At 43.4% G+C, this 27,872-nt stretch overlaps 1 protein-coding gene across 1 annotated transcript; it reads right to left on the reverse strand.

The window, feature by feature from the left end:
• Positions 1 to 211: 211 nt before the first annotated feature.
• LOC131929304 (proprotein convertase subtilisin/kexin type 5) lies at positions 212 to 27,555 on the reverse strand. The gene is made up of 18 exons (XM_059285403.1): positions 27,462 to 27,555; positions 26,286 to 26,453; positions 26,035 to 26,196; positions 25,496 to 25,666; positions 23,386 to 23,547; positions 22,038 to 22,202; positions 20,838 to 20,993; positions 19,496 to 19,678; positions 19,219 to 19,377; positions 9,316 to 9,480; positions 8,630 to 8,794; positions 8,252 to 8,413; positions 7,648 to 7,809; positions 7,400 to 7,531; positions 6,435 to 6,542; positions 2,678 to 2,792; positions 1,770 to 1,981; positions 212 to 966 (listed from the first exon to the last, which is right to left on the reverse strand). Exons 1-18 carry the CDS (start codon positions 27,553 to 27,555, stop codon positions 932 to 934), a joined length of 2,676 nt encoding a protein of 891 aa, XP_059141386.1. The 3' UTR covers positions 212 to 931.
• Positions 27,556 to 27,872: the final 317 nt, after the last annotated feature.

Consider the following 27,872-nt stretch of genomic DNA (forward strand, 5'->3'; position numbering starts at 1 on the left):
ATTATCTAATCAATAGTAATATAACTTTTACTTCGGCGCCCCACGTTTTTGATCGCTTATAGTAGAGTGATCGCTTGCATTATTGTGATGTAGGGCCTATAGCATTTATTTTCTACTTTTTAGTTCAATCAGAAAACGTGGGTTTTTTAAAACTTTTTTAATGATTATTATTAAGATATAAAGCACACATTTCAACACTTTTTAATTTAAATTGTATTTTATTAAAATATTTCATTTGTAAAATTTAAACAGTATATAATATAATTCTCTATATATACATAAACTAATTAACTTAATATACATAAAAATAATTAGACAACTTTCAAGTGACCTGAATCAACAGTATAAGACAATTAGACCTTCTAATTAACTTAATTAATGACTGTTTACATTTTACTTTCAAACAAAAAGGAAGCCAAGGGAGGTAATTGCAGGAGACAGTTTGACAGTGAGGTCACAAGCCTCTTGAATCATACAAGTCTTTCAGAGCAAATCTGGACCAGATTTTTGGATCTAAACACTGTGTGTGTAGAGTTTTCACTTGACCCAGCAGATTTTAGACATGCTTATAACTCAGAAAGACCATTACTGTCTGAATATGCTCTGAAGGTTTGATGTTATTGAGGCAAGCAGTGAATGTGGAATTCTTTGATGTCACTGGATGTATAGTTTGGATGTTCCAAGTCTTCCCCACCCCCAAACTGCCTACACATGGTAAGTAAGTGATCAATTATATAAATACATTGAATTGTGACAATATGCTGAGAATACAAAGTTAGCTGGCCCAAGTTTAAGCTTGAATACTTGGCTTCAAATCTACTCAGGTGATTGAGATGATTAGGATGGATAGTAAGATACAAAATCTGATAACATGATTGGCTAACAATAAAACATCATGGGATGGTTTGATTGGTTGAAAGATCTGGTAGAACTAAGCTCTGTAGACAGCTGGATCATTGTCTTCATCTGTGGAAGTAGAACAAAGAGAAATTTATAAATATCTTTCACAATTTAACTTAAAAAAAACGTTTACAAGCACTAATAGGAATCTGACCCCTGGCTGTTTGAAATGCTAGGCCAATATTTACAAAAACAAAATGATCTCTACAACTATGCATGACTTGCCTCCATTACTAAAACAAAATGATCTCTACAACTATGCATGACTTGCCTCCATCACTAAAACAAAATGATCTCTACAACTATGCATGACTTGCCTCCATCACTAAAACAAAATGAGCTCTACAACTATGCATGACTTGCCTCCATCACTAAAACAAAATGATCTCTACAACTATGCATGACTTGCCTCCATCACTAAAACAAAATGAGCTCTACAACTATGCATGACTTGCCTCCATCACTAAAACAAAATGATCTCTACAACTATGCATGACTTGCCTCCATTACAAAAACAAAATGATCTCTACAACTATGCATGACTTGCCTCCATTACAAAAACAAAATGATCTCTACAACTATGCATGACTTGCCTCCATCACTAAAACAAAATGAGCTCTACAACTATGCATGACTTGCCTCTATTACTAAAACAAAATGAGCTCTACAACTATGCATGACTTGCCTCCATCACTAAAACAAAATGAGCTCTACAACTATGCATGACTTGCCTCTATTACAAAAACAAAATGATCTCTACAACTATGCATGACTTGCCTCCATTACAAAAACAAAATGATCTCTACAACTATGCATGACTTGCCTCCATTACAAAATCAAAATGAGCTCTACAACTATGCATGACTTGCCTCCATTAAAAGTGGGGTTGTAGTATGTTTTCCCAGACTGTGAAGGTAGGGCCATCATAGGGCTGTTTAGCATTGATGGGGCCTTGCTAGAAAAAGCAGGATTGACAGCAAATGTTGGATAGTCTTCAAAACCCTTCATTGAACGAGTAGCAATGCTGGCTCTTTCATCTAGATCAGAAGTGTAAGGGGTCTTTTGACTAGGCCGTCTGCGTCTGAAAGTTTAATCATGAAATTCTGACTACCAAGCCCAATGTTCTAGTATGTTAACTCTAATATACACAGTTGTATCACATAAACAGGCAATGTTCTAGATCCAAGTATGTTAACTCTAATATACACAGTTGTATCACATAAACAGGCAATGTTCTAGATTCAAGTATGTTAACTCTAATATACACAGTTGTATCACATAAACAGGCAATGTTCTAGATTCAAGTATGTTAACTCTAATATACATAGTTGTATCACATAAACAGGCAATGTTCTAGATTCAAGTATGTTAACTCTAATATACACAGTTGTATCACATAAACAGGCGATGTTCTAGATTCAAGTATGTTAACTCTAATATACACAGTTGTATCACATAAACAGGCAAACTGTACAATTTAAACTGCCACAATTGGTAAAAGTGCCAGAAAAAAGGAATATTATTGAATAACTTGAATAGTAATAGCAACCATTGAAGCCTTAGTTAAGGCAGATAAAAAACTAGTCGATGTGATACAGCAACCATCGAAGCCTTAGTTAAGGCAGATAAAAAACTAGTCGATGTGATACAGCAACCATTGAAGCCTTAGTTAAGGCAGATAAAAAAACTAGTCGATGTGATACAGCAACCATCGAAGCCTTAGTTAAGGCAGATAAAAAAACTAGTCGATGTGATACAGCAACCATTGAAGCCTTACCTTGACATGACACAAATGCAGACAATAATTAAAATGATGAAAAGGATCCCACCCAATGTTGTGATGACAGCTATCAAAATGGTCTGATTTTCTTTGTCTGAGAGGGCAGCTGCATCTACAAGAACATCAAAATACATCTTATAAGGGCTAGAACATGACATATTGTGAGGGCTAGAACATGACATCGTATGAGAGTTAGAACATGACATCGTATGAGAGCTAGAACATGACATCTTGTGAGGGCTAGAACATGACATCGTATGAGAGTTAGAACATGACATCTTATAAGGGCTAGAACATGACATCTTGTGAGGGCTAGAACATGACATCGTATGAGAGCTAGAACATGACATCTTGTAAGGGCTAGAACATGACATCTTATAAGGGCTAGAACATGACATCTTGTGAGGGCTAGAACATGACATATTGTGAGGGCTAGAACATGACATTTTGTGAGGGCTAGAACATGACATCTTGTAAGGGCTAGAACATGACATCTTATAAGGGCTAGAACATGACATCTTGTGAGGGCTAGAACATGACATATTGTGAGGGCTAGAACATGACATCTTGTAAGGGCCAGAACATGACATCGTATGAGAGTTAGAACATGACATCGTATGAGAGCTAGAACATGACATCTTGTGAGGGCTAGAACATGACATCGTATGAGAGTTAGAACATGACATCTTATAAGGGCTAGAACATGACATCTTGTGAGGGCTAGAACATGACATCGTATGAGAGCTAGAACATGACATCTTGTAAGGGCTAGAACATGACATCTTATAAGGGCTAGAACATGACATCTTGTGAGGGCTAGAACATGACATATTGTGAGGGCTAGAACATGACATTTTGTGAGGGCTAGAACATGACATCTTATAAGGGCTAGAACATGACATCTTGTGAGGGCTAGAACATGACATCTTGTGAGGGCTAGAACATGACATATTGTGAGGGCTAGAACATGACATTTTGTGAGGGCTAGAACATGACATCTTGTGAGGGCTAGAACATGACATCTTGTAAGGGCCAGAACATGACATTTTATGAGGGCTAGAACATGACATCTTATAAGGGCTAGAACATGACATCTTGTGAGGGCTAGAACATGACATCTTATAAGGGCTAGAACATGACATCTTGTGAGGGCTAGAACATGACATCGTATGAGAGCTAGAACATGACATCTTGTAAGGGCTAGAACATGACATCTTATAAGGGCTAGAACATGACATCTTGTGAGGGCTAGAACATGACATATTGTGAGGGCTAGAACATGACATTTTGTGAGGGCTAGAACATGACATCTTATAAGGGCTAGAACATGACATCTTGTGAGGGCTAGAACATGACATATTGTGAGGGCTAGAACATGACATTTTGTGAGGGCTAGAACATGACATCTTGTGAGGGCTAGAACATGACATCTTGTAAGGGCCAGAACATGACATTTTATGAGGGCTAGAACATGACATCTTATAAGGGCTAGAACATGACATCTTGTGAGGGCTAGAACATGACATCTTATAAGGGCTAGAACATGACATCTTATAAGGGCTAGAACATGACATCTTATAAGGGCTAGAACATGACATCTTATAAGGGCTAGAACATGACATCTTATAAGGGCTAGAACATGACATCTTATAAGGGCTAGAACATGACATCGTATGAGAGTTAGAACATGACATCGTATGAGAGTTAGAACATGACATCTTATAAGGGCTAGAACATGACATCTTGTGAGGGCTAGAACATGACATCTTGTGAGGGCTAGAACATGACATTTTATGAGGGCTAGAACATGACATCTTGTGAGGGCTAGAACATGACATCTTGTGAGGGCTAGAACATGACATTTTGTGAGGGCCAAAACATGACATCTTGTGAGGGCTAGAACATGACATCATATGAGAGTTAGAACATGACATCTTATAAGGGCTAGAACATGACATCTTGTGAGGGCTAGAACATGACATCGTATGAGAGCTAGAACATGACATCTTGTAAGGGCTAGAACATGACATCTTATAAGGGCTAGAACATGACATCTTGTGAGGGCTAGAACATGACATCTTATAAGGGCTAGAACATGACATCTTGTGAGGGCTAGAACATGACATATTGTGAGGGCTAGAACATGACATTTTGTGAGGGCTAGAACATGACATCTTGTGAGGGCTAGAACATGACATCTTGTAAGAGCCAGATCATGACATTATATGAGGGCTAGAACATGACATCTTATAAGGGCTAGAACATGACATCTTGTGAGGGCTAGAACATGACATCTTATAAGGGCTAGAACATGACATCTTATAAGGGCTAGAACATGACATCTTATAAGGGCTAGAACATGACATCTTATAAGGGCTAGAACATGACATCTTATAAGGGCTAGAACATGACATCGTATGAGAGTTAGAACATGACATCGTATGAGAGTTAGAACATGACATCTTATAAGGGCTAGAACATGACATCTTGTGAGGGCTAGAACATGACATCTTGTGAGGGCTAGAACATGACATTTTATGAGGGCTAGAACATGACATCTTGTGAGGGCTAGAACATGACATCTTGTGAGGGCTAGAACATGACATTTTGTGAGGGCCAAAACATGACATCTTGTGAGGGCTAGAACATGAAATCTTATAAGGGCTAGTACATGACATCTTGTGAGGGCTAGAACATGACATCTTGTGAGGGCTAGAACATGACATCTTGTGAGGGCTAGAACATGACATCTTGTGAGGGCTAGAACATGACATCTTGTGAGGGCTAGAACATGACATCTTGTGAGGGCTAGAACATGACATCTTGTGAGGGCTAGAACATGACATCTTGTGAGGTCTAAAACATGACATCTTGTGAGGGCTAGAACATGACATCTTGTGAGGGCTAGAACATGACATCTTGTGAGGTCTAAAACATGACATCTTGTGAGGGCTAGAACATGACATCTTGTGAGGGCTAGAACATGACATCTTGTGAGGGCTAGAACATGACATCTTGTGAGGTCTAAAACATGACATCTTGTGAGGGCTAGAACATAACATCTTGTGAGGGCTAGAACATGACATCTTGTGAGGGCTAGAACATGACATCTTGTGAGGGCTAGAACATGACATCTTATAAGGGCTAGAACATGACATCTTATAAGGGCTAGAACATGACATTTTGTGAGGGCTAGAACATGACATTTTGTGAGGGCCAAAACATGACATCTTGTGAGGGCTAGAACATGAAATCTTATAAGGGCTAGTACATGACATCTTGTGAGGGCTAGAACATGACATCTTGTGAGGGCTAGAACATGACATCTTGTGAGGGCTAGAACATGACATCTTGTGAGGGCTAGAACATGACATCTTGTGAGGGCTAGAACATGACATCTTGTGAGGGCTAGAACATGACATCTTGTGAGGGCTAGAACATGACATCTTATAAGGGCTAGAACATGACATCTTGTGAGGGCTAGAACATGACATTTTGTGAGGGCTAGAACATGACATCTTGTGAGGGCTAGAACATAACATCTTGTGAGGGCTAGAACATAACATCTTGTGAGGGCTAGAACATGACATCTTGTGAGGGCTAGAACATGACATCTTGTGAGGGCTAGAACATGACATCTTGTGAGGGCTAGAACATGACATCTTGTGAGGGCTAGAACATGACATATTGTGAGGGCTAGAACATGACATCTTGTGAGGGCTAGAACATGACATATTGTGAGGGCTTGACTAACCTGGTCTGATGTTGCATTGTGGTCCGGAGTAGCCTTCAACACACTCACATTTAAATGGTGACCTCCTGCACACACCTTTAGGTCCACAGAAGTCAGTGTCACACTTGTCTGCAATACAGGGACATCACTCAGGTACAGGTACATCACTCAGGTACAGGGACATAAGGATACATTTGTTGCCATAACTTACGGATACATTTGTTGCCATAGCTTACGGATACATTTGTTGCCATAACTTACGGATACATTTGTTGCCATAACTTACGGATACATTTGTTGACATAGCTTACGGATACATTTGTTGCCATAACTTACGGATACATTTGTTGCCATAACTTACGGATACATTTGTTGACATAGCTTACGGATACATTTGTTGCCATAACTTACGGATACATTTGTTGCCATAACTTACGGATACATTTGTTGCCATAACTTATGGATACATTTGTTGCCATAGCTTACGGATACATTTGTTGCCATAGCTTACGGATACATTTGTTGCCATAGCTTACGGATACATTTGTTGCCATAGCTTACGGATACATTTGTTGCCATAACTTACGGATACATTTGTTGCCATAGCTTACGGATACATTTGTTGCCATAACTTACGGATACATTTGTTGCCATAGCTTATGGATACATTTGTTGCCATAGCTTACGGATACATTTGTTGCCATAGCTTACGGATACATTTGTTGCCATAGCTTAAGGATACATTTGTTGCCATAGCTTACGGATACATTTGTTGCCATAACTTACGGATACTTTTGTTGCCATAACTTACGGATACATTTGTTGCCATAACTTACGGATACATTTGTTGCCATAACTTACGGATACATTTGTTGCCATAACTTACGGATACATTTGTTGCCATAACTTACGGATACATTTGTTGCCATAACTTACGGATACATTTGTTGCCATAAATTACGGATACATTTGTTGCCATAACTTACGGATACATTTGTTGCTGATGTTGGTGTACTCTGGTTTACAATCACATCTGTAACCATCACTGACAGAAAGGTCATTGACACAAGCCTCAGAGCTGACAGAACATTTCGTGCCACTGCCAATGTCACAAGGAGCTGAAAACAAGTGTAAAGGTTTTTGAACAATTTGCTTTCAGTAACTGAGAAAAATGTGGGGGTACTTTGACGGTCATATTTGTAGAGTTGAATGTGATGTTAACTAGGCATCTGACCTTGGCAGCCAGTAAGGCTGGTGGTTCCTGTGCTTGCGGTCACTGTGTTGTCTGGACACGGCTTGCAGTCCCGCTGACCAGCCAGGTCCTGGTAGGAGTGGAGTGGACACTCTAGACAAGACTTGCTGGCATCACTGTAGAACTTGCCTGCCACACAGGTGGCTAGAACCAGAGACAGGGATTTTATTGTCACGGGACTAGAACAATTTCTGTCAAACCCTGGCTAAACACTGTAGCATTTCTGTCAAACCCTGGCTAAACACTGTAGAATTTCTGTCAAACCCTGGCTAAACACAGTAGAATTTCTGTCAAACCATGGCTAAACAGTATCATTTCTGTCAAACCCTGGCTAAACACAGTAGCATTTCTGTCAAACCCTGGCTAAACACTGTAGCATTTCTGTCAAACCCTGGCTAAACAGTATCATTTCTGTCAAACCCTGGCTAAACACAGTAGAATTTCTGTCAAACCATGGCTAAACACAGAACAATTTCTGTCAAACCCTAGCTTAACACAGTAGAATTTCTGTCAAACCCTGGCTAAACACAGTAGCATTTCTGTCAAACCCTGGCAGAGAGAAGTTCTAGAAAAATGGGTGACGTACGGACGTGGCAATCAGCCTGTGATGTGGCGCCAGGGTTGGGTGTGGTCAGGTCAGTGCCACAGGGTAGACAAGTCCAGCTAGACTTTGGACGGTAGAAACCTCTCTCACACGGCTGACAAATGTTGAGGGCCTCATTGAGCTGCTGACCGGCGGGGCAGTCCTCTTTATGGAGGTCAAGCAATTTCATTTTCAAATACAGTCAACAACACAATATCAAGTCATTATGTGGGAACCATTTGGAAGGCAGGAAAAAAATAAAACTTTGAATAAACAAAAAAAAGTCACAAAATACATAAACATGACAGTTTTTACAATAAATGTAAACATAAACAAAATGAATGCATAAACAAACTTATTTAGGCAAGAGTGTAAACCTACTTTTGCAATCAGTTTGGCTAACACTGCCAGTAAACTGGGTAGTGGTCCCGCCAGGACATGTCTTACAGGACGTTTGTCTAATCAAGTCCTGAAAAGTCCCCACAGGACAGTCTACACAAGTGTTGGTCGCAACATCTCTGTACTGGCCCAGTTTGTCACAGTTCACTGGTGGAACAAAAGTCACATGGTCATTTCAGGTTTGGTCACAGTTCACTGATCACTTGGTCATTTCAGGTTTGGTCACAGTTCATCACACAGACACATGGTCATTTCAGGTTTGGTCACAGTTCACTGATCACATGGTCATTTCAGGTTTGGTCACAGTTCATCACACAGACACATGGTCATTTCAGGTTTGGTCACAGTTCACTGATCACACAGACACATGGTCATTTCAGGTTTGGTCACAGTTCACTGATCACATGGTCATTTCAGGTTTGGTCACAGTTCATCACACAGACACATGGTCATTTCAGGTTTGGTCACAGTTCACTGATCACACAGACACATGGTCATTTCAGGTTTGGTCACAGTTCACTGATCACACAGACACATGGTCATTTCAGGTTGTGGTCATAATTAAAAGAGCAGATACCTATGGTACACATAAATAAAAGCAGATACCTATGGTACACATAAATAAAAGAGCAGATACCTATGGTACACATAATTAAAAGAGCAGATACCTATGGTACACATGGAGACGGATGTTGCTCCTTCTGTCTCTGTTATAAATGAAGGTGGGCACTGCTTGCAATCCCTCACACTAGGATCTTGTTTATCATTGTAGAAGCCAATGCTGCAGTTTCTGCAGGTCCCATTGTATAGTCCTTGACCTACACTACAGTTTACTGTGGGGGAATAAAACACTTCAATTGTCACTAAATTTCATATATAAGTAAGACATCTAATTATCTGCCGTCTATCAAAATTTGAGTAATTTCCGTTCACTGAAAGTAGTACTCTAAGCTATTTCCGTTTACTCGAAAAACGCATATGAATTTATAAAGTACTAATTTTACGCACAATTATACACACATTGTTTGCTGTTTACTTGGTGCAAAATTCTTTTGTCTAGGAGATTTTTTTCTATTTTAAAAAGTTGAAGTAATTAAACATTGATTAAAAATCATGTGAACCAATGTGAACTCAGTGACCCCTCGACTTTGTCAGGATTTTTTTCACACTCGCAAGAAAACATGAGAGGTCAATCACATGAGTGACAATGTTTAGAATTGGCATATTTCTTGATTTTTTTTTTTTAAATATAGATTTTATCTAGGTAATATTTAGAAGAAAATATTTTTTGAAATACGACCCATGATTGGTCTAGGTGGGCCTATATCTTGTTATTAAGTAAAAACGTGTCTTCTCGTACATCTAAAACAACAAAACAAAATGTCATGATAAATTATGTCTCACTATTTACCCATAATCTCATAGATACGTTTCGCCTTTCGCGTTTTACCCACACCCAGATAATTTTATAAATAAATAGAAACCTAAGCTTATAAAGCTTAGGCAACTACTTTATTATTTAAACCGCAGATTTATTTTCTTGAGAAAATAAAGAGTAGATCTAAATGTAGGTTTAATTTTAATCAAGATATTTTCCATGCGCGACCAGACTTTCAATGATTTAGGCCAGGGGTCTCCAAACTTTTCCGTCCGAGGGCCGCATTAAATATCAAATTTCAGTTCGGGGGCAAGTTTCTTCCAGACATGTCTTTGATTTTTCTGGGCAAAGTTCCTCAGCCATCACCAACAAACGTTTTTTCCGTGGACAAAAAGATCTCCGCGGGCCGGATAAGAGGACCTCGCGGGCCGTATCCGGCCCGCGGGCCGTAGTTTGGAGACCCCTGATTTAGGCCACCGACTATTTCTTTTTTCTATGAGGACATCACCAGCTCACACATCACACATCACCAGCTCACACATCACCAGCTCACACATCACCAGCTCACACATCACACATCACCAGCTCACACATCACCAGCTCACACATCACACATCACCAGCTCACACATCACCAGCTCACACATCACCAGCTCACACATCACACATCACCAGCTCACACATCACACATCACCAGCTCACACATCACCAGCTCACACATCACACATCACCAGCTCACACATCACCAGCTTACACATCACACATCACCAGCTCACACATCACCAGCTCACACATCACACATCACCAGCTCACACATCACCAGCTCACACATCACCAGCTCACACATCACCAGCTCAAACATCACCAGCTCAAACATCACCAGCTCACACATCACACATCACCAGCTCACACATCACCAGCTCATACATCACCAGCTCACACATCACCAGCTCAGACATCACACATCACCAGCTCACACATCACCAGCTCACACATCACCAGCTCACACATCACCAGCTCACACATCACACATCACCAGCTCACACATCACCAGCTCACACATCACCAGCTCACACATCACCAGATCACACATCACCAGCTCACACATCACCAGCTCATACATCACCAGCTCACACATCACCAGCTCACACATCACCAGCTCACACATCACCAGCTCACACATCACCAGCTCATACATCACCAGCTCACACATCACACATCACCAGCTCACACATCACACATCACCAGCTCACACATCACCAGCTCACACATCACCAGCTCACACATCACACATCACCAGCTCACACATCACCAGCTCACACATCACCAGCTCACACATCACCAGCTCATACATCACCAGCTCACACATCACACATCACCAGCTCACACATCACCAGCTCACACATCACCAGCTCACACATCACCAGCTCACACATCACCAGCTCACACATCACCAGCTCACACATCACACATCACCAGCTCACACATCACACATCCCCAGCTCACACATCACACATCACCAGCTCACACATCACCAGCTTACACATCACCAGCTCACACATCACCAGCTCACACATCACCAGCTCACACATCACCAGCTCACACATCACCAGCTCACACGTCACCAGCTCACACATCACCAGCTCACACATCACCAGCTCACACATCACCAGCTCACACATCACACATCCCCAGCTCACACATCACACATCACCAGCTCACACATCACCAGCTCACACATCACCAGCTCACACATCACCAGCTCACACATCACCAGCTCACACATCACCAGTTCACACATCACACATCACCAGCTCACACATCACCAGCTCACACATCACCAGCTCACACATCACACATCACCAGCTCACACATCACACATCACCAGCTCACACATCACACATCACCAGCTTACACATCACCAGCTCACACATCACCAGCTTACACATCACCAGCTCACACATCACCAGCTCACACATCACCAGCTCACACATCACCAGCTCACACATCACCAGCTCACACATCACACATCACCAGCTCACACATCACCAGCTCACACATCACCAGCTCACACATCACCAGCTCACACATCACCAGCTCACACATCACACATAACCAGCTCACACATCACCAGCTCACACATCACACATCACCAGCTCACACATCACCAGCTTACACATCACCAGCTCACACATCACCAGCTTACACATCACCAGCTCACACATCACCAGCTCACACATCACCAACTCACACATCACCAACTCACACATCACCAGCTCACACATCACACATCACCAGCTCTCACATCACCAGCTCACACATCACACATCACCAGCTCACACATCACCAGCTCACACATCACCAGCTCACACATCACCAGCTCACACATCACCAGCTCACACATCACCAGCTCACACATCACACATCACCAGCTCACACATCACCAGCTCACACATCACCAGCTCACACATCACCAGCTCACACATCACCAGCTCACACATCACCAGCTCACATATCACACATCACCAGCTCACACATCACACATCACCAGCTCACACATCACCAGCTCACACATCACCAGCTCACACATCACCAGCTCATACATCACCAGCTCACACATCACACATCACCAGCTCACACATCACCAGCTCACACATCACCAGCTCACACATCACCAGCTCACACATCACCAGCTCACACATCACCAGCTCACACATCACACATCCCCAGCTCACACATCACACATCCCCAGCTCACACATCACACATCACCAGCTCACACATCACCAGCTTACACATCACCAGCTCACACATCACCAGCTCACACATCACCAGCTCACACATCACACATCACCAGCTCACACGTCACCAGCTCACACATCACCAGCTCACACATCACCAGCTCACACATCACACATCACCAGCTCACACATCACACATCCCCAGCTCACACATCACACATCACCAGCTCACACATCACCAGCTCACACATCACCAGCTCACACATCACCAGCTCACACATCACACATCACCAGCTCACACATCACCAGCTCACACATCACACATCACCAGCTCACACATCACCAGCTCACACATCACCAGCTCACACATCACCAGCTCACACATCACCAGCTCACACATCACACATCACCAGCTCACACATCACACATCACCAGCTTACACATCACCAGCTCACACATCACCAGCTTACACATCACCAGCTCACACATCACCAGCTCACACATCACCAGCTCACACATCACACATCACCAGCTCACACATCACCAGCTCACACATCACCAGCTCACACATCACCATCTCACTCATCACCAGCTCACACATCACCAGCTCACACATCACCAGCTCACACATCACACATCACCAGCTGACACATCACCAGCTCACACATCACACATAACCAGCTCACACATCACCAGCTCACACATCACACATCACCAGCTCACACATCACCAGCTTACACATCACCAGCTCACACATCACCAGCTTACACATCACCAGCTCACACATCAACAGCTCACACATCACCAGCTCACACATCACACATCACACATCCCCAGCTCACACATCACACATCACCAGCTCACACATCACCAGCTCACACATCACACATCACCAGCTCACACATCACACATCACCAGCTCACACATCACCATCTCACACATCACCATCTCACACATCACCAGCTCACACATCACCAGCTCACACATCACCAGCTCACACATCACCAGCTCACACATCACCAGCTCACACATCACCAGCTCACACATCACCAGCTCACACATCACCAGCTCACACATCACACATCACCAGCTCACACATCACCAGCTCACACATCACCAGCTCACACATCACCAGCTCATACATCACCAGCTCACACATCACACATCACCAGCTCACACATCACCAGCTCACACATCACCAGCTCACACATCACCAGCTCACACATCACCAGCTCACACATCACCAGCTCACACATCACCAGCTCACACATCACCAGCTCACACATCACCAGCTCACACATCACACATCACCAGCTCACACATCACACATCACCAGCTCACACATCACCAGCTCACACATCACCATCTCACACATCACCAGCTCACACATCACCAGCTCACACATCACCAGCTCACACATCACCAGCTCACACATCACCAGCTCACACATCACCAGCTCACACATCACCAGCTCACACATCACACATCACCAGCTCACACATCACCAGCTCACACATCACACATAACCAGCTCACACATCACACATCACCAGCTCACACATCACCAGCTCACACATCACCAGCTCACACATCACCAGCTTACACATCACCAGTTCACACATCACCAGCTCACACATCACCAGCTCACACATCACACATCACCAGCTCACACATCACCAGCTCACACATCAACAGCTCACACATCACCAGCTCACACATCACACATCACCAGCTCACACATCACACATCACCAGCTCACACATCACAAGCTCTCACATCACCAGCTCTCACATCACCAGCTCACACATCACCAGCTCACACATCACAAATCACCAGCTCACTCATCACCAGCTCACACATCATCAGCTCACACATCACCAGCTCACACATCACACATCACCAGCTCACACATCACCAGCTCACACATCACCAGCTCATACATCACCAGCTCACACATCACACATCACCAGCTCACACATAACCAGCTCACACATCACCAGCTCACACATCACACATCACCAGCTCACACATCACCAGCTCACACATCACCAGCTCACACATCACCAGCTCACACATCACCAGCTCACACATCACCAGCTCACACATCACCAGCTCACACATCACCAGCTCACACATCACCAGCTCAAACATCACAAGCTCTCACATCACCAGCTCACACATCACCAGCTTATACATCACCAGCTCACACATCACCAGCTCACACATCACACATCACCAGCTCACACATCACCAGCTCTCACATCACCAGCTCACACATCACCAGCTCACACATCACACATTACCAGCTCACACATCACACATCTCACATCACCAGCTCACACATCACCAGCTCACACATCACACATCACCAGCTCTCACATCACCAGCTCACAAATCACCAGCTAAAACATCACCAGCTCACACATCACACATCACCAGCTCACACATCACCAGCTCACACATCACCAGCTCACACATCACCAGCTCACACATCACCAGCTCACACATCACCAGCTCACACATCACCAGCTCACACATCACCAGCTCACACATCACACATCACCAGCTCACACATCACCAGCTCACACATCACACATCACCAGTTCACACATCACCAGCTCATACATCACACATCACCAGCTAACACATCACCAGCTTACACATCACACATCACCAGCTCACACATCACCAGCTCACACATCACACATTACCAGCTCACAAATCACCAGCTCACACATCACACATCACCAGTTCACACATCACCAGCTCATACATCACACATCACCAGCTAACACATCACCAGCTCACTCATCACCAGCTCACACATCAACAGCTCACACATCACCAGCTCACACATCCCCAGCTCACACATCACACATCACCAGCTCACACATCACCAGCTCACACATCACACATCACCAGCTCACACATCACACATCACCAGCTCACACATCACCATCTCACACATCACCAGCTCACACATCACCAGCTCACACATCACACATCACCAGCTCACACATCACACATCACCAGCTCACACATCACCAGCTCACACATCACCAGCTCACACATCACCAGCTCACACATCACCAGCTCACACATCACCAGCTCACACATCACCAGCTCACACATCACCAGCTCACACATCATCAGCTCACACATCATCAGCTCACACATCACCAGCTCACACATCACCAGCTCACACATCACACATCACCAGCTCACACATCACACATCACCAGCTCACACATCACACATTACCAGCTCACACATCACCAGCTCACACATCACCAGCTTATACATCACACATCACCAGCTCACACATCACACATCACCAGCTCACACATCACCAGCTGATACATCACCAGCTCACCCATCACACATCACCAGCTCACACATCACCAGCTCACACATCACCAGCTCACACATCACCAGCTCACACATCACACATCACCAGCTCACACATCACCAGCTCACACATCACCAGCTCACACATCACCAGCTCACACATCACACATCACCAGCTCACACATCACCAGCTCACACATCACCAGCTCACACATCACACATCACCAGCTCACACATCACCAGCTCACACATCACACATCAGCAGCTCACACATCACACATCACCAGCTCACACATCACACATCACCAGCTCATACATCACCAGCTCATACATCACCAGCTCACACATCACCAGCTCACACATCACCAGCTCACACATCACCAGCTCACACATCACCAGCTCACACATCACCAGCTCACACATCACCAGCTCACACATCATACATCACCAGCTCATACATCACACATCACCAGCTCACACATCACCAGCTCACACATCACCAGCTCACACATCACCAGCTCACACATCACCAGCTCACACATCACCAGATCACACATCACCAGCTCACACATCACCAGCTCACACATCAGCAGCTCACACATCACCAGTTCACACATCACACATCACCAGTTCACACATCACACATCACCAGCTCACACATCACCAGCTCACACATCAACAGCTCACACATCACCAGCTCACACATCACCAGCTCACACATCACCAGCTCACACATCACACATCACCAGCTCACACATCACCAGCTCACACATCACACATCACCAGCTCACACATCACAAGCTCTCACATCACCAGCTCTCACATCACCAGCTCACACATCACCAGCTCATACATCACCAGCTCACACATCACAAATCACCAGCTCACACATCATCAGCTCACACATCACCAGCTCACACATCACACATCACCAGCTCACACATCACCAGCTCACACATCACCAGCTCATACATCACCAGCTCACACATCACACATCACCAGCTCACACATAACCAGCTCACACATCACCAGCTCACACATCACACATCACCAGCTCACACATCACCAGCTCACACATCACCAGCTCACACATCACCAGCTCACACATCACCAGCTCACACATCACCAGCTCACACATCACATATCACCAGCTCACACATCACCAGCTCACACATCACACATCACCAGTTCACACATCACCAGCTCATACATCACACATCACCAGCTAACACATCACCAGCTTACACATCACACATCACCAGCTCACACATCACCAGCTCACACATCACACATTACCAGCTCACAAATCACCAGCTCACACATCACACATCACCAGTTCACACATCACCAGCTCATACATCACACATCACCAGCTAACACATCACCAGCTCACTCATCACCAGCTCACACATCACCATCTCACACATCACCAGCTCACACATCACCAGCTCACACATCACACATCACCAGCTCACACATCACCAGCTCACACATCACACATCACCAGCTCACACATCACACATCACCAGCTCACACATCACCATCTCACACATCACCAGCTCACACATCACCAGCTCACACATCACACATCACCAGCTCACACATCACACATCACCAGCTCACACATCACCAGCTCACACATCACCAGCTCACACATCACCAGCTCACACATCACCAGCTCACACATCATCAGCTCACACATCACCAGCTCACACATCACCAGCTCACACATCACACATCACCAGCTCACACATCACACATCACCAGCTCACACATCACACATTACCAGCTCACACATCACCAGCTCACACATCACCAGCTTATACATCACACATCACCAGCTCACACATCACACATCACCAGCTCACACATCACCAGCTGATACATCACCAGCTCACCCATCACACATCACCAGCTCACACATCACCAGCTCACACATCACACATCACCAGCTCACACATCACCAGCTCACACATCACCAGCTCACACATCACACATCACCAGCTCACACATCACCAGCTCACACATCACCAGCTCACACATCACACATCACCAGCTCACACATCACCAGCTCACACATCACACATCAGCAGCTCACACATCACACATCACCAGCTCACACATCACACATCACCAGCTCATACATCACCAGCTCATACATCACCAGCTCACACATCACCAGCTCACACATCACCAGCTCACACATCACCAGCTCACACATCACCAGCTCACACATCACCAGCTCACACATCACCAGCTCACACATCACCAGCTCACACATCATACATCACCAGCTCATACATCACACATCACCAGCTCACACATCACACATCACCAGCTCACACATCACCAGCTCACACATCACCAGCTCACACATCACCAGCTCACACATCACCAGCTCACACATCAGCAGCTCACACATCACCAGTTCACACATCACACATCACCAGTTCACACATCACACATCACCAGCTCACACATCACCAGCTCACACATCACCAGCTCACACATCACCAGCTTATACATCACCAGCTCACACATCACACATCACCAGCTCACACATCACCAGTTCACACATCACACATCACCAGCTCACACATCACCAGCTCACACATCACCAGCTCACACATCACCAGCTCATACATCACCAGCTCACACATCACACATCACCAGCTCACACATCACCAGCTCACACATCACACATCACCAGCTCACACATCACCAGCTCACGAGGTAACACAGACCACTGACGGGGTCAAAAGACCCAACGACTGCCGCCTGACATGGGAGGAACGGGGATTGTTACAGAATATGTTTGAAAGCATAGAACCAAAAACACACTGAAATGTTAACTAGCTAAATATAAACCCAAACCGGGAAGTTACCACCAGAAAATAAAATGATTTTGATATCTACTGAAGGCAAAAGCGTAACTTTTGCGGCATAATTCGTAACCTGGGTGTCAAAATAGTAAAATTACGTGCTGTTGATGTACCAGTCCACCCAGCTCTGAAAGCTGTTGTTGTACCAGTCCACCCAGCTCTGAAAGCTGTTGATGTACCAGTCACCCAGCTCTGAAAGCTGTTGTTACTGGTGTGTTAACCTACACTGACAGTCCTCCTTGTGTATGGAACCAAGCGTGTATGTTGTGTAGCCTCCATCACAGTGCAGACACTGGTCCTGCCACCTAGTGGGCTGATAGGTTCCATAACTGCAGGGGAGACAAGTCTTTCCTTCACTAGGGTAGTAGCCAGCGACACACACCACTGTAAGTACAAACATCTCATGTTGTCAATGTCTGACTGACAGTCTGACAGTTACATGTGTCTCACTGACAGTCTGACAGTTACATGTGTTTGACTGATGCTGCAAGTATGTACTCACACTTGGAACAGTTTTTCTTGTCTGTTGCGCCTGGGCTGGGGGAGATGGTGATGTTGTTGGCCCCCAGGTCTGGAGCACATGGTTTACATGTGGTGGCCCCAGGTGCATCCTTGTAATGGCCAACGTCACACTGGCTACAAATGTCTGAGCCGTTCTTGTTCTCATACCCAGCTGAACAGTTTACTGTTGATACAAGTAAGTCTTGAGTTCAGCATGTAACTCATCCAGTGATAGAAGGACGTTAGACTAAGTGTTATTTTAAAGGTAGACACAAGTAACCCCAGCACTGCATACAACAACAAAATTACCTGACCTACTTCAGGTAAACATTTGACCAGATAAAAATGTAAACATTTGGCCAGACATAAATGTAGTAAACATTTGACCAGACCAAAATATAAATATTTGACCAGACAAAAATGTAAACATTTGACCAGACAAAAATGTAAACATTTGACCAGACAAAAATGAAAACATTTGACCAGACAAAAATGTAAACAATTGACCAGACAAAAATGTAAATATTTGACCAGACAAAAATGTAAACATTTGACCAGACAAAAATGTAAACATTTGTCCAGATAAAAATGTAAACATTTGACCAGACAAAAATGTAGTAAACATTTGACCAGACCAAAATATAAATATTTGACCAGACAAAAATGTAAACATTTGACCAGACAAAAATATAAACATTTGACCAGACAAAAATTTAAACATGGACAATGTTAAAGATAAATAGTAGCAACAATATAAAAAGTTTATTATAAAAATTCAAGCATTTTCCTCTTTACCTATAGTAAAGCTATTTTCTTTTATCTGCCTCTGTATAAACATTTGTTTCAATAAATCAAATTTGACTTCTTTCAGTTAGAACGTGAGTAAAAGAAAGCAAGACTTAAAAGTGAGACTTTAAGGATGGACTTAGTGAGAGTTCAAGGATGGACTTAGTGAGAGTTCAAGGATGGACTTAGTGAGAGTTCAAGGATGGACTTAGTGAGAGTTCAAGGATGGACTTAGTGAGAGTTCAAGGATGGCCTTAGTGAGAGTTCAAGGATGGACTTAGTGAGAGTTCAAGGATGGACTTAGTGAGAGTTCAAGGATGGCCTTAGTGAGAATTCAAGGATGGACTTAGTGAGAGTTCAAGGATGGCCTTAGTGAGAGTTCAAGGATGGACTTAGTGAGAGTTCAAGGATGGACTTAGTGAGAGTTCAAGGATGGCCTTAGTGAGAGTTCAAGGATGGACTTAGTGAGAATTCAAGGATGGACTTAGTGAGAGTTCAAGGATGGCCTTAGCGAGAGTTCAAGGATGGACTTAGTGAGAGTTCGAGGATAGACTCACGTAAACAATGACTCAGGCTACTGGCTGCTATAGATTCTGTGTCTCTGTTGGGGGGACACTGGCTACAGTTATATTGCCAGCGCAGCTCCTGGTATTGGCCTTTGGGACAAGGTGAGCAGCCAGTTCCATTGATGTAGTAGCCAGCTGAACAGTTACCTGGGGAATACATTGATAGAACAGGGCTTGAACTTTGTGATATGACTTTGTTGAAGGCTTGAACTTTGTGATATGACTTTGTTGAAGGCTTGAACTTTGTGATATGACTTTGTTGAAGGCTTGAACTTTGTGATATGACTTTGTTGAAGGCTTGAACTCTGTGATATGACTTTGTTGAAGGCTTGAACTTTGTGATATGACTTTGTTGAAGGCTTGAACTTTGTGATATGACTTTGTTGGAGGGAGAATTGGGGGACCTGGCTTAGTGTTGTTGTGTGTCATAAGTCAGGTAAACATCATCAACACAATTCTTCTGGACCCCTTGTGGAGCAAAGGGACACAACCACACCTCTCCACCGTACTCTGATCTGGGCGTTTCCTCCAAGTTGGGCCCACGTCATTCAGGCTGCTTCTACCACATCTGACCTTCCCCAAGTTTGTTTTGGTCTACTGACTTTCTCTTTCCTTAAGGATTGACTGCATGTCTAGTGATGTTGCTTGTTGGTTTACACAAGGTGTGTCCAGCCCAAACCCCATTTGTACTTTTGTTTTGTCACGAGGGTCTTGTCCAGTTTTTCTCCATAGTTCGGCATCCTGAGGGAGGTGTCTGATGATAAAAGTCTGAAGTTTCTTGCTATTAGTTCAACAGACAGTCATATTTTGGTAGACATCCAGGTTCTGGTCCCCTAACTTTGTCTGCTACACCTCCTAGAAATGTGAATCAGTCAACCTCCAAAATAGACATCTTTAAAAAGTCTTACTAGATTTACTACCACCATCCATCTTTGACAGATGATAAGGAAGCCACAAATCAACTAACCAGCCCTGTAGGTTTTAGGTAATCAAATATTGGGACAAAAGGTAATCAAATATTGGGACAAAAGGTAATCAAATATTGGGACAAAAGGTAATCAAATATTGGGACAAAAGGTAATCAAATATTTGGACAAAAGGTAATCAAATATTGGGACAAAAGGTAATCAAATATTGGTACAAAAGGTAATCAAATATTGGGACAAAAGGTAATCAAATATTTGGACTAACCAAGTGTACAGTTCTGTTTGGAGGTGGAGGCTGTAGATGGTGTAATCAACTCTGGGGGACACAGGTCACATGACATGAAGAGATCCTGGTCATTGTCCTTGTAGAGGCCTTGTTGACACGGCACACATGTTCCATTTACTTTCTCCTGGCCAGATGGGCAGTAGGCTGACACAAACATCAAAATATGGGCAGATGGATAAAAGATGTACACACTGGCATGTCACATTTAGTTTCTCAAGGTCAAGTGGATAAAAGATGTATACACTGGCATGTCACATTTAGTTTCTCAAGGTCAAACGGATAAAAGATGTACACACTGGCATGTCACATTTAGTTTCTCAAGGTCAAATGGATAAAAGATGTACACACTGGCATGTCATTTAATTTCTCAAGGTCAAGTGGATACAAGATGTACACATTGGCATGTCACATTTAATTTCTCAAGGTCAAGTGGATACAAGATGTACACATTGGCATGTCACATTTAGTTTCTCAAGGTCAAATGGATAAAAGATGTACACACTGGCATGTCACATTTAATTTCTCAAGGTCAAGTGGATACAAGATGTACACATTGGCATGTCACATTTAATTTCTCAAGGTCAAGTGGATACAAGATGTACACATTGGCATGTCACATTTAGTTTCTCAAGGTCAAATGGATAAAAGATGTACACACTGGCATGTCACATTTAATTTCTCAAGGTCAAGTGGATACAAGATGTACACACTGGCATGTCACATTTAATTTCTCAAGGTCAAGTGGATACAAGATGTACACATTGGCATGTCACATTTAATTTCTCAAGGTCAAGTGGATACAAGATGTACACATTGGCATGTCACATTTAGTTTCTCAAGGTCAAGTGGATACAAGATGTACACACTGGCATGTCACATTTAATTTCTCAAGGTCAAGTGGATACAAGATGTACACACTGGCATGTCACATTTAATTTCTCAAGGTCAAGTGGATACAAGATATCAACACTGTAGTTACCTTGTCATTAGGCGCTCATGCAAGTCTCTCAGATGTGAAACCATTTAAAGCACATTGGCAACATCATCACATCACAAAGGTACATTGGCAACATAAACACATCACAAAGGTACATTGGCAACATTATCACATCACGAAGGTATATTGGCAACATAAACACATCACAAAGGTACATTGGCAACATAGTCACATCACAAAGGTACATTGGCAACATCATCACATCACAAAGGTACATTGGCAACATCATCACATCACAAAGGTACATTGGCAACATCATCACATCACAAAGGTATATTGGCAACATAAACACATCACAAAATAAAATGCAAGCTGAAACAACAGACTTACTTTCACAATCAGAAAATTTGGTTGAATTTGTGAACCTGGTTGAGTGATTTAAAGGGCATTCAATGCAGCTATTTTGGTACTTTTTATCTTGGTAAGTTCCCTTGGGACAGGGGACACAACTGTGGCTGGTGTAGTTGGATTTATAGCCTTCAAGACAGTTCACTGAAAGTTGACAGCATCATTAGTGGACACTGAGCTACCAGAGCAAGCCATGATAAAACCAGTTGCACCAACATGCACACACACACACACCCAGTGAGACCCAGCATAATAAAACCAGTTGCACCAACACACACACACACCAAGTGAGACCCAGCATAATAAAACCAGTTGCACCAACACACACACACACCCAGTGAGACCCAGCATAATAAAACCAGTTGCACCAACACACACACACACCCAGTGAGACCCAGCATAATAAAACCAGTTGCACCAACATGCACACACACACACACCCAGTGAGACCCAGCATAATAAAACCAGTTGCACCAACACACACACACACCCAGTGAGACCCAGCATAATAAAACCAGTTGCACCAACACACACACACACCCAGTGAGACCCAGCATAATAAAACCAGTTGCACCAACACACACACACACCCAGTGAGACCCAGCATAATAAAACCAGTTGCACCAACACACACACACACCCAGTGAGACCCAGCATAATAAAACCAGTTGCACCAACACACACACACACCCAGTGAGACCCAGCATAATAAAACCAGTAACACCAACACACACACACACCCAGTGAGACCCAGCATAATAAAACCAGTTGCACCAACATGCACACACACACATACCCAGTGAGACCCAGCATAATAAAACCAGTTGCACCAACACACACACACACCCAGTGAGACCCAGCATAATAAAACCAGTTGCACCAACACACACACACACCCAGTGAGACCCAGCATAATAAAACCAGTAACACCAACACACACACACACACCCAGTGAGACCCAGCATAATAAAACCAGTTGCACCAACACACACACACACACCCAGTGAGACCCAGCATAATAAAACCAGTTGCACCAACACACACACACACCCAGTGAGACCCAGCATAATAAAACCAGTTGCACCAACACACACACACACCCAGTGAGACCCAGCATAATAAAACCAGTTGCACCAACACACACACACACCCAGTGAGACCCAGCATAATAAAACCAGTTGCACCAACACACACACACACCCAGTGAGACCCAGCATAATAAAACCAGTTGCACCAACACACACACACACACACAGTGAGACCCAGCATAATAAAACCAGTTGCACCAACACACACACACACCCAGTGAGACCCAGCATAATAAAACCAGTTGCACCAACACACACACACACCCAGTGAGACCCAGCATAATAAAACCAGTTGCACCAACACACACACACACACCCAGTGAGACCCAGCATAATAAAACCAGTTGCACCAACACACACACACACCCAGTGAGACCCAGCATAATAAAACCAGTTGCACCAACACACACACACACCCACCCAGTGAGACCCAGCATAATAAAACCAGTTGCACCAACACACACACACACCCAGTGAGACCCAGCATAATAAAACCAGTTGCACCAACACACACACACCCAGTGAGACCCAGCATAATAAAACCAGTTACACCAACACACACACACACCCAGTGAGACCCAGCATAATAAAACCAGTTGCACCAACACACACACACACCCAGTGAGACCCAGCATAATAAAACCAGTTGCACCAACACACACACACACCCAGCGAGACCCAGCTTTTGAGGGTACGTTCAAGTTACATAAGAGCAGAACAGGAAAAAATAAATGAGGAAATGACACACATAGGAGGAAAATTATGTGAATAGAGCTACAATATATTGTATGTAGTATATATGGGCAGAACTACAGTATTTTGTATGTAGTAGATATGGACAGAGCTACAATATATAGTATGTAGTAGATGTGGATAAAAAAATTTTCTGTAATGCTACCATGAAGATGATAAATTTGAGAAAGTAGCTACTTGTGACAAATCTGCTACTTGTGACAAATCTGCTACTTACATATGGTACATTTTGTGACAAATCTGCTACTTACAAACGGTACAGTTTTGGTTGGAAATGGAAGCATTTCCAGAAGTGACATAAGACTGATTAGAGCAGCGAGTACAGTTGCTAAAGACATCGATTGTGTTGTCCTTATAGTAGCCAATGTAGCACTCAACACACTGGCCCTGTCCATTTTTTTCTGACCCTGATGGACAGTAGACTGAAAGTGGAAAAAATGTAAACAGTCAAGTTTTTTATTTGAATAGTTGTATATAGGCTACTAGTCAATAGGTTGGTGTTGCCTAGCAGCAGATTGCTAGGCTGCTAACCTAAAAGTCTCATGTTCGAATCCGGATTCAGGTCATTAGAATGTCATTGAGTCTACCCAGCTATGATGGGTACCTAACTCATGTTAAGGAAAGTAAAGGTGGCTGGGCAAAGTGCCTACCATATTATCCCTTCATATTTCAAGGTCACAAAAACAAGTGAACTGTACTTCACTTGCCCCATGGACCATCGGGTTCAAAAAGTGAACTTTACTTTTTTTAATATTTGTCAAACTAGTATAGTCAGAGAGATTGAACTGACCTTGACAAGAAATATTGGTGACTGCCCCTGTGTGGGGGGTACTGGTGCCTGAGGGACAGGCTAGACATTTAGGCTGGTCACTGGCTGGTTGGTAGGTCCCTCTAGGGCAGGGCTCGCAGCCGCTGCTTGAGTTGTTGGGTTGCTCCCCTTCATTGCACCGGTCTGTAGACCAAATGAAAATACATACAAGTTACATTACTACTATACTAGACAGCTGACCACAGGGGACCATAAGAAAAATGTCAGCTTACATAATGTACAGTTTTCCACTGATGTAGCACCTGGCGCTGGAGAAATTTTCTGCTCTGGACAGCCGTCACACTTCTCAAAGACTTTGGTGCCATCGCGGTAAGTACTTTGAGGGCAAAGTTCACAGTCATTTTTACCATCAATCTTTTGACGCCCTGCGGGACAGTAGACTGTGGAAACAAAAACAGTGCCATAAACATTAGCTGAAGCAAAAGTTTCATGGTTACATAGGCAGTAGACTAAATACAATGGAAAGGGGAGTGATCTCCCCTAAACTTTCTCGCATATGGCACTTCCAGGACTATAGAACTTTTTTATTTTAAAAATTTCATACTTAAATTTTTAAACAGAATAAAATTGTGCTGAAAAAAATAATTGCGCACCTTATGAATGCAGTGTTGAGTATAATAGAGCAGAAAATTAGTTCTTTCTAAAGAAAACATTGATGAGCCTTAATGCGAAATTGGAAATAGCTTAAAATAGTATTTCTAGTCAAAGAAAATCACCTAACATTTGACATACAACAGTGAATAAGATCACATACCTAAGTAGGAAATTTTATTAAGCTAGCTGAAACAGTTCTCAAGTTATTTGGTATTATTGCATTTTTAGAAACCTGAGATAAAGTACCACTTCTGGATATTGGGAGTCACTAAAAAAATTGAAATTGACCCAAGTATAAGTAAGATCTTTTACTTATATTTGAAGTATCAGCGCAAAGAAAGTGTTAGACTTGAATCTCCAGAGGAAGAAGAAAGTGTTAGACTTGAATCTCCAGAGGAAGAAGAAAGTGTTAGACTTGAATATCCGGTCAAGGCCGGTCAAGGAAATCCTGGAGGAGAACAGTAGAAGAAGGGGCGAGGGCAGCCGGACTTATGTGGGTGCACCCAGTGTGCACCCCTAACCCTCGGTGCATACACTGAGAGCTGCCAGTGGAGAGGTGTGGCTGCAACCTCTGTTCCCCACAGAAAATGTTACTCAAGTTATCACACACACACACAGATGGACAAGTTATTCTGGCACCTTATGCTTATAGAAATTTGTAAAAATATCCATTAAGATTTTTCACAATTACAATACAACTTTTATAAGGTAGGGAGGTGTTAAACAGTGACAACTGTCCAAATTTGGTCTCACGATTACAATGCTTTCTCTACACTACATAGCTGATTCTGTACCAATAAAACATGTCAGAGTCTGTGGGAGTTTAAAGCTAGACAAAGAGAAATGCTGTGAACCTACATCTGCAGTCAAAGGCAAACTGAGAACCATTTTTCTCCGTGGTAAAGTTTTTCTCACAGGGTATACAAACGTCCTGCCACGGCAGGTCCTGGTAGGTGCCAATGGTGCAGGGATGGTATGTTGTTTTGTTGCTGGGGTCCCGGTACGTGCCAGCTGGGTTGTCAGCTGGAGGGAAAATGGTTTCAATAAACAAACATTAGCTGAAGGTAAAATGGTTTCAATAAACAAACATTGGCTGAAGGTAAAATGGTTTCAATAAACAAACATTAGCTGAAGGAAAAATGGTTTCAATAAACAAACATTAGCTGAAGGGAAAATGGTTTCAATAAACAAACATTAGCTGAAGG

The sequence above is a fragment of the Physella acuta genome, unplaced genomic scaffold, assembly GCF_028476545.2.
Source record: "Physella acuta isolate Inbredline_101_S28 unplaced genomic scaffold, ASM2847654v3 ptg001608l, whole genome shotgun sequence".
Classification (NCBI taxonomy): Eukaryota; Metazoa; Mollusca; class Gastropoda; family Physidae; genus Physella; species Physella acuta.

Bases quoted from the DNA above. Each gene is read 5' to 3' on its own strand.
- LOC131929304 (XM_059285403.1), bottom strand. From the start codon at position 27,555: ATGGTTCTCAGTTTGCCTTTGACTGCAGATGTAGGTTCACAGCATTTC. The intron at 26,454-27,461 runs GTACAGAATCAG...TTGTTTCCACAG, and splicing joins GACTCTGACATGTTTTATTG to TCTACTGTCCCGCAGGGCGT. The intron at 967-1,769 runs GCAAGTCATGCA...CTACTTCCACAG, and splicing joins CAACCCCACTTTTAATGGAG to ATGAAGACAATGATCCAGCT.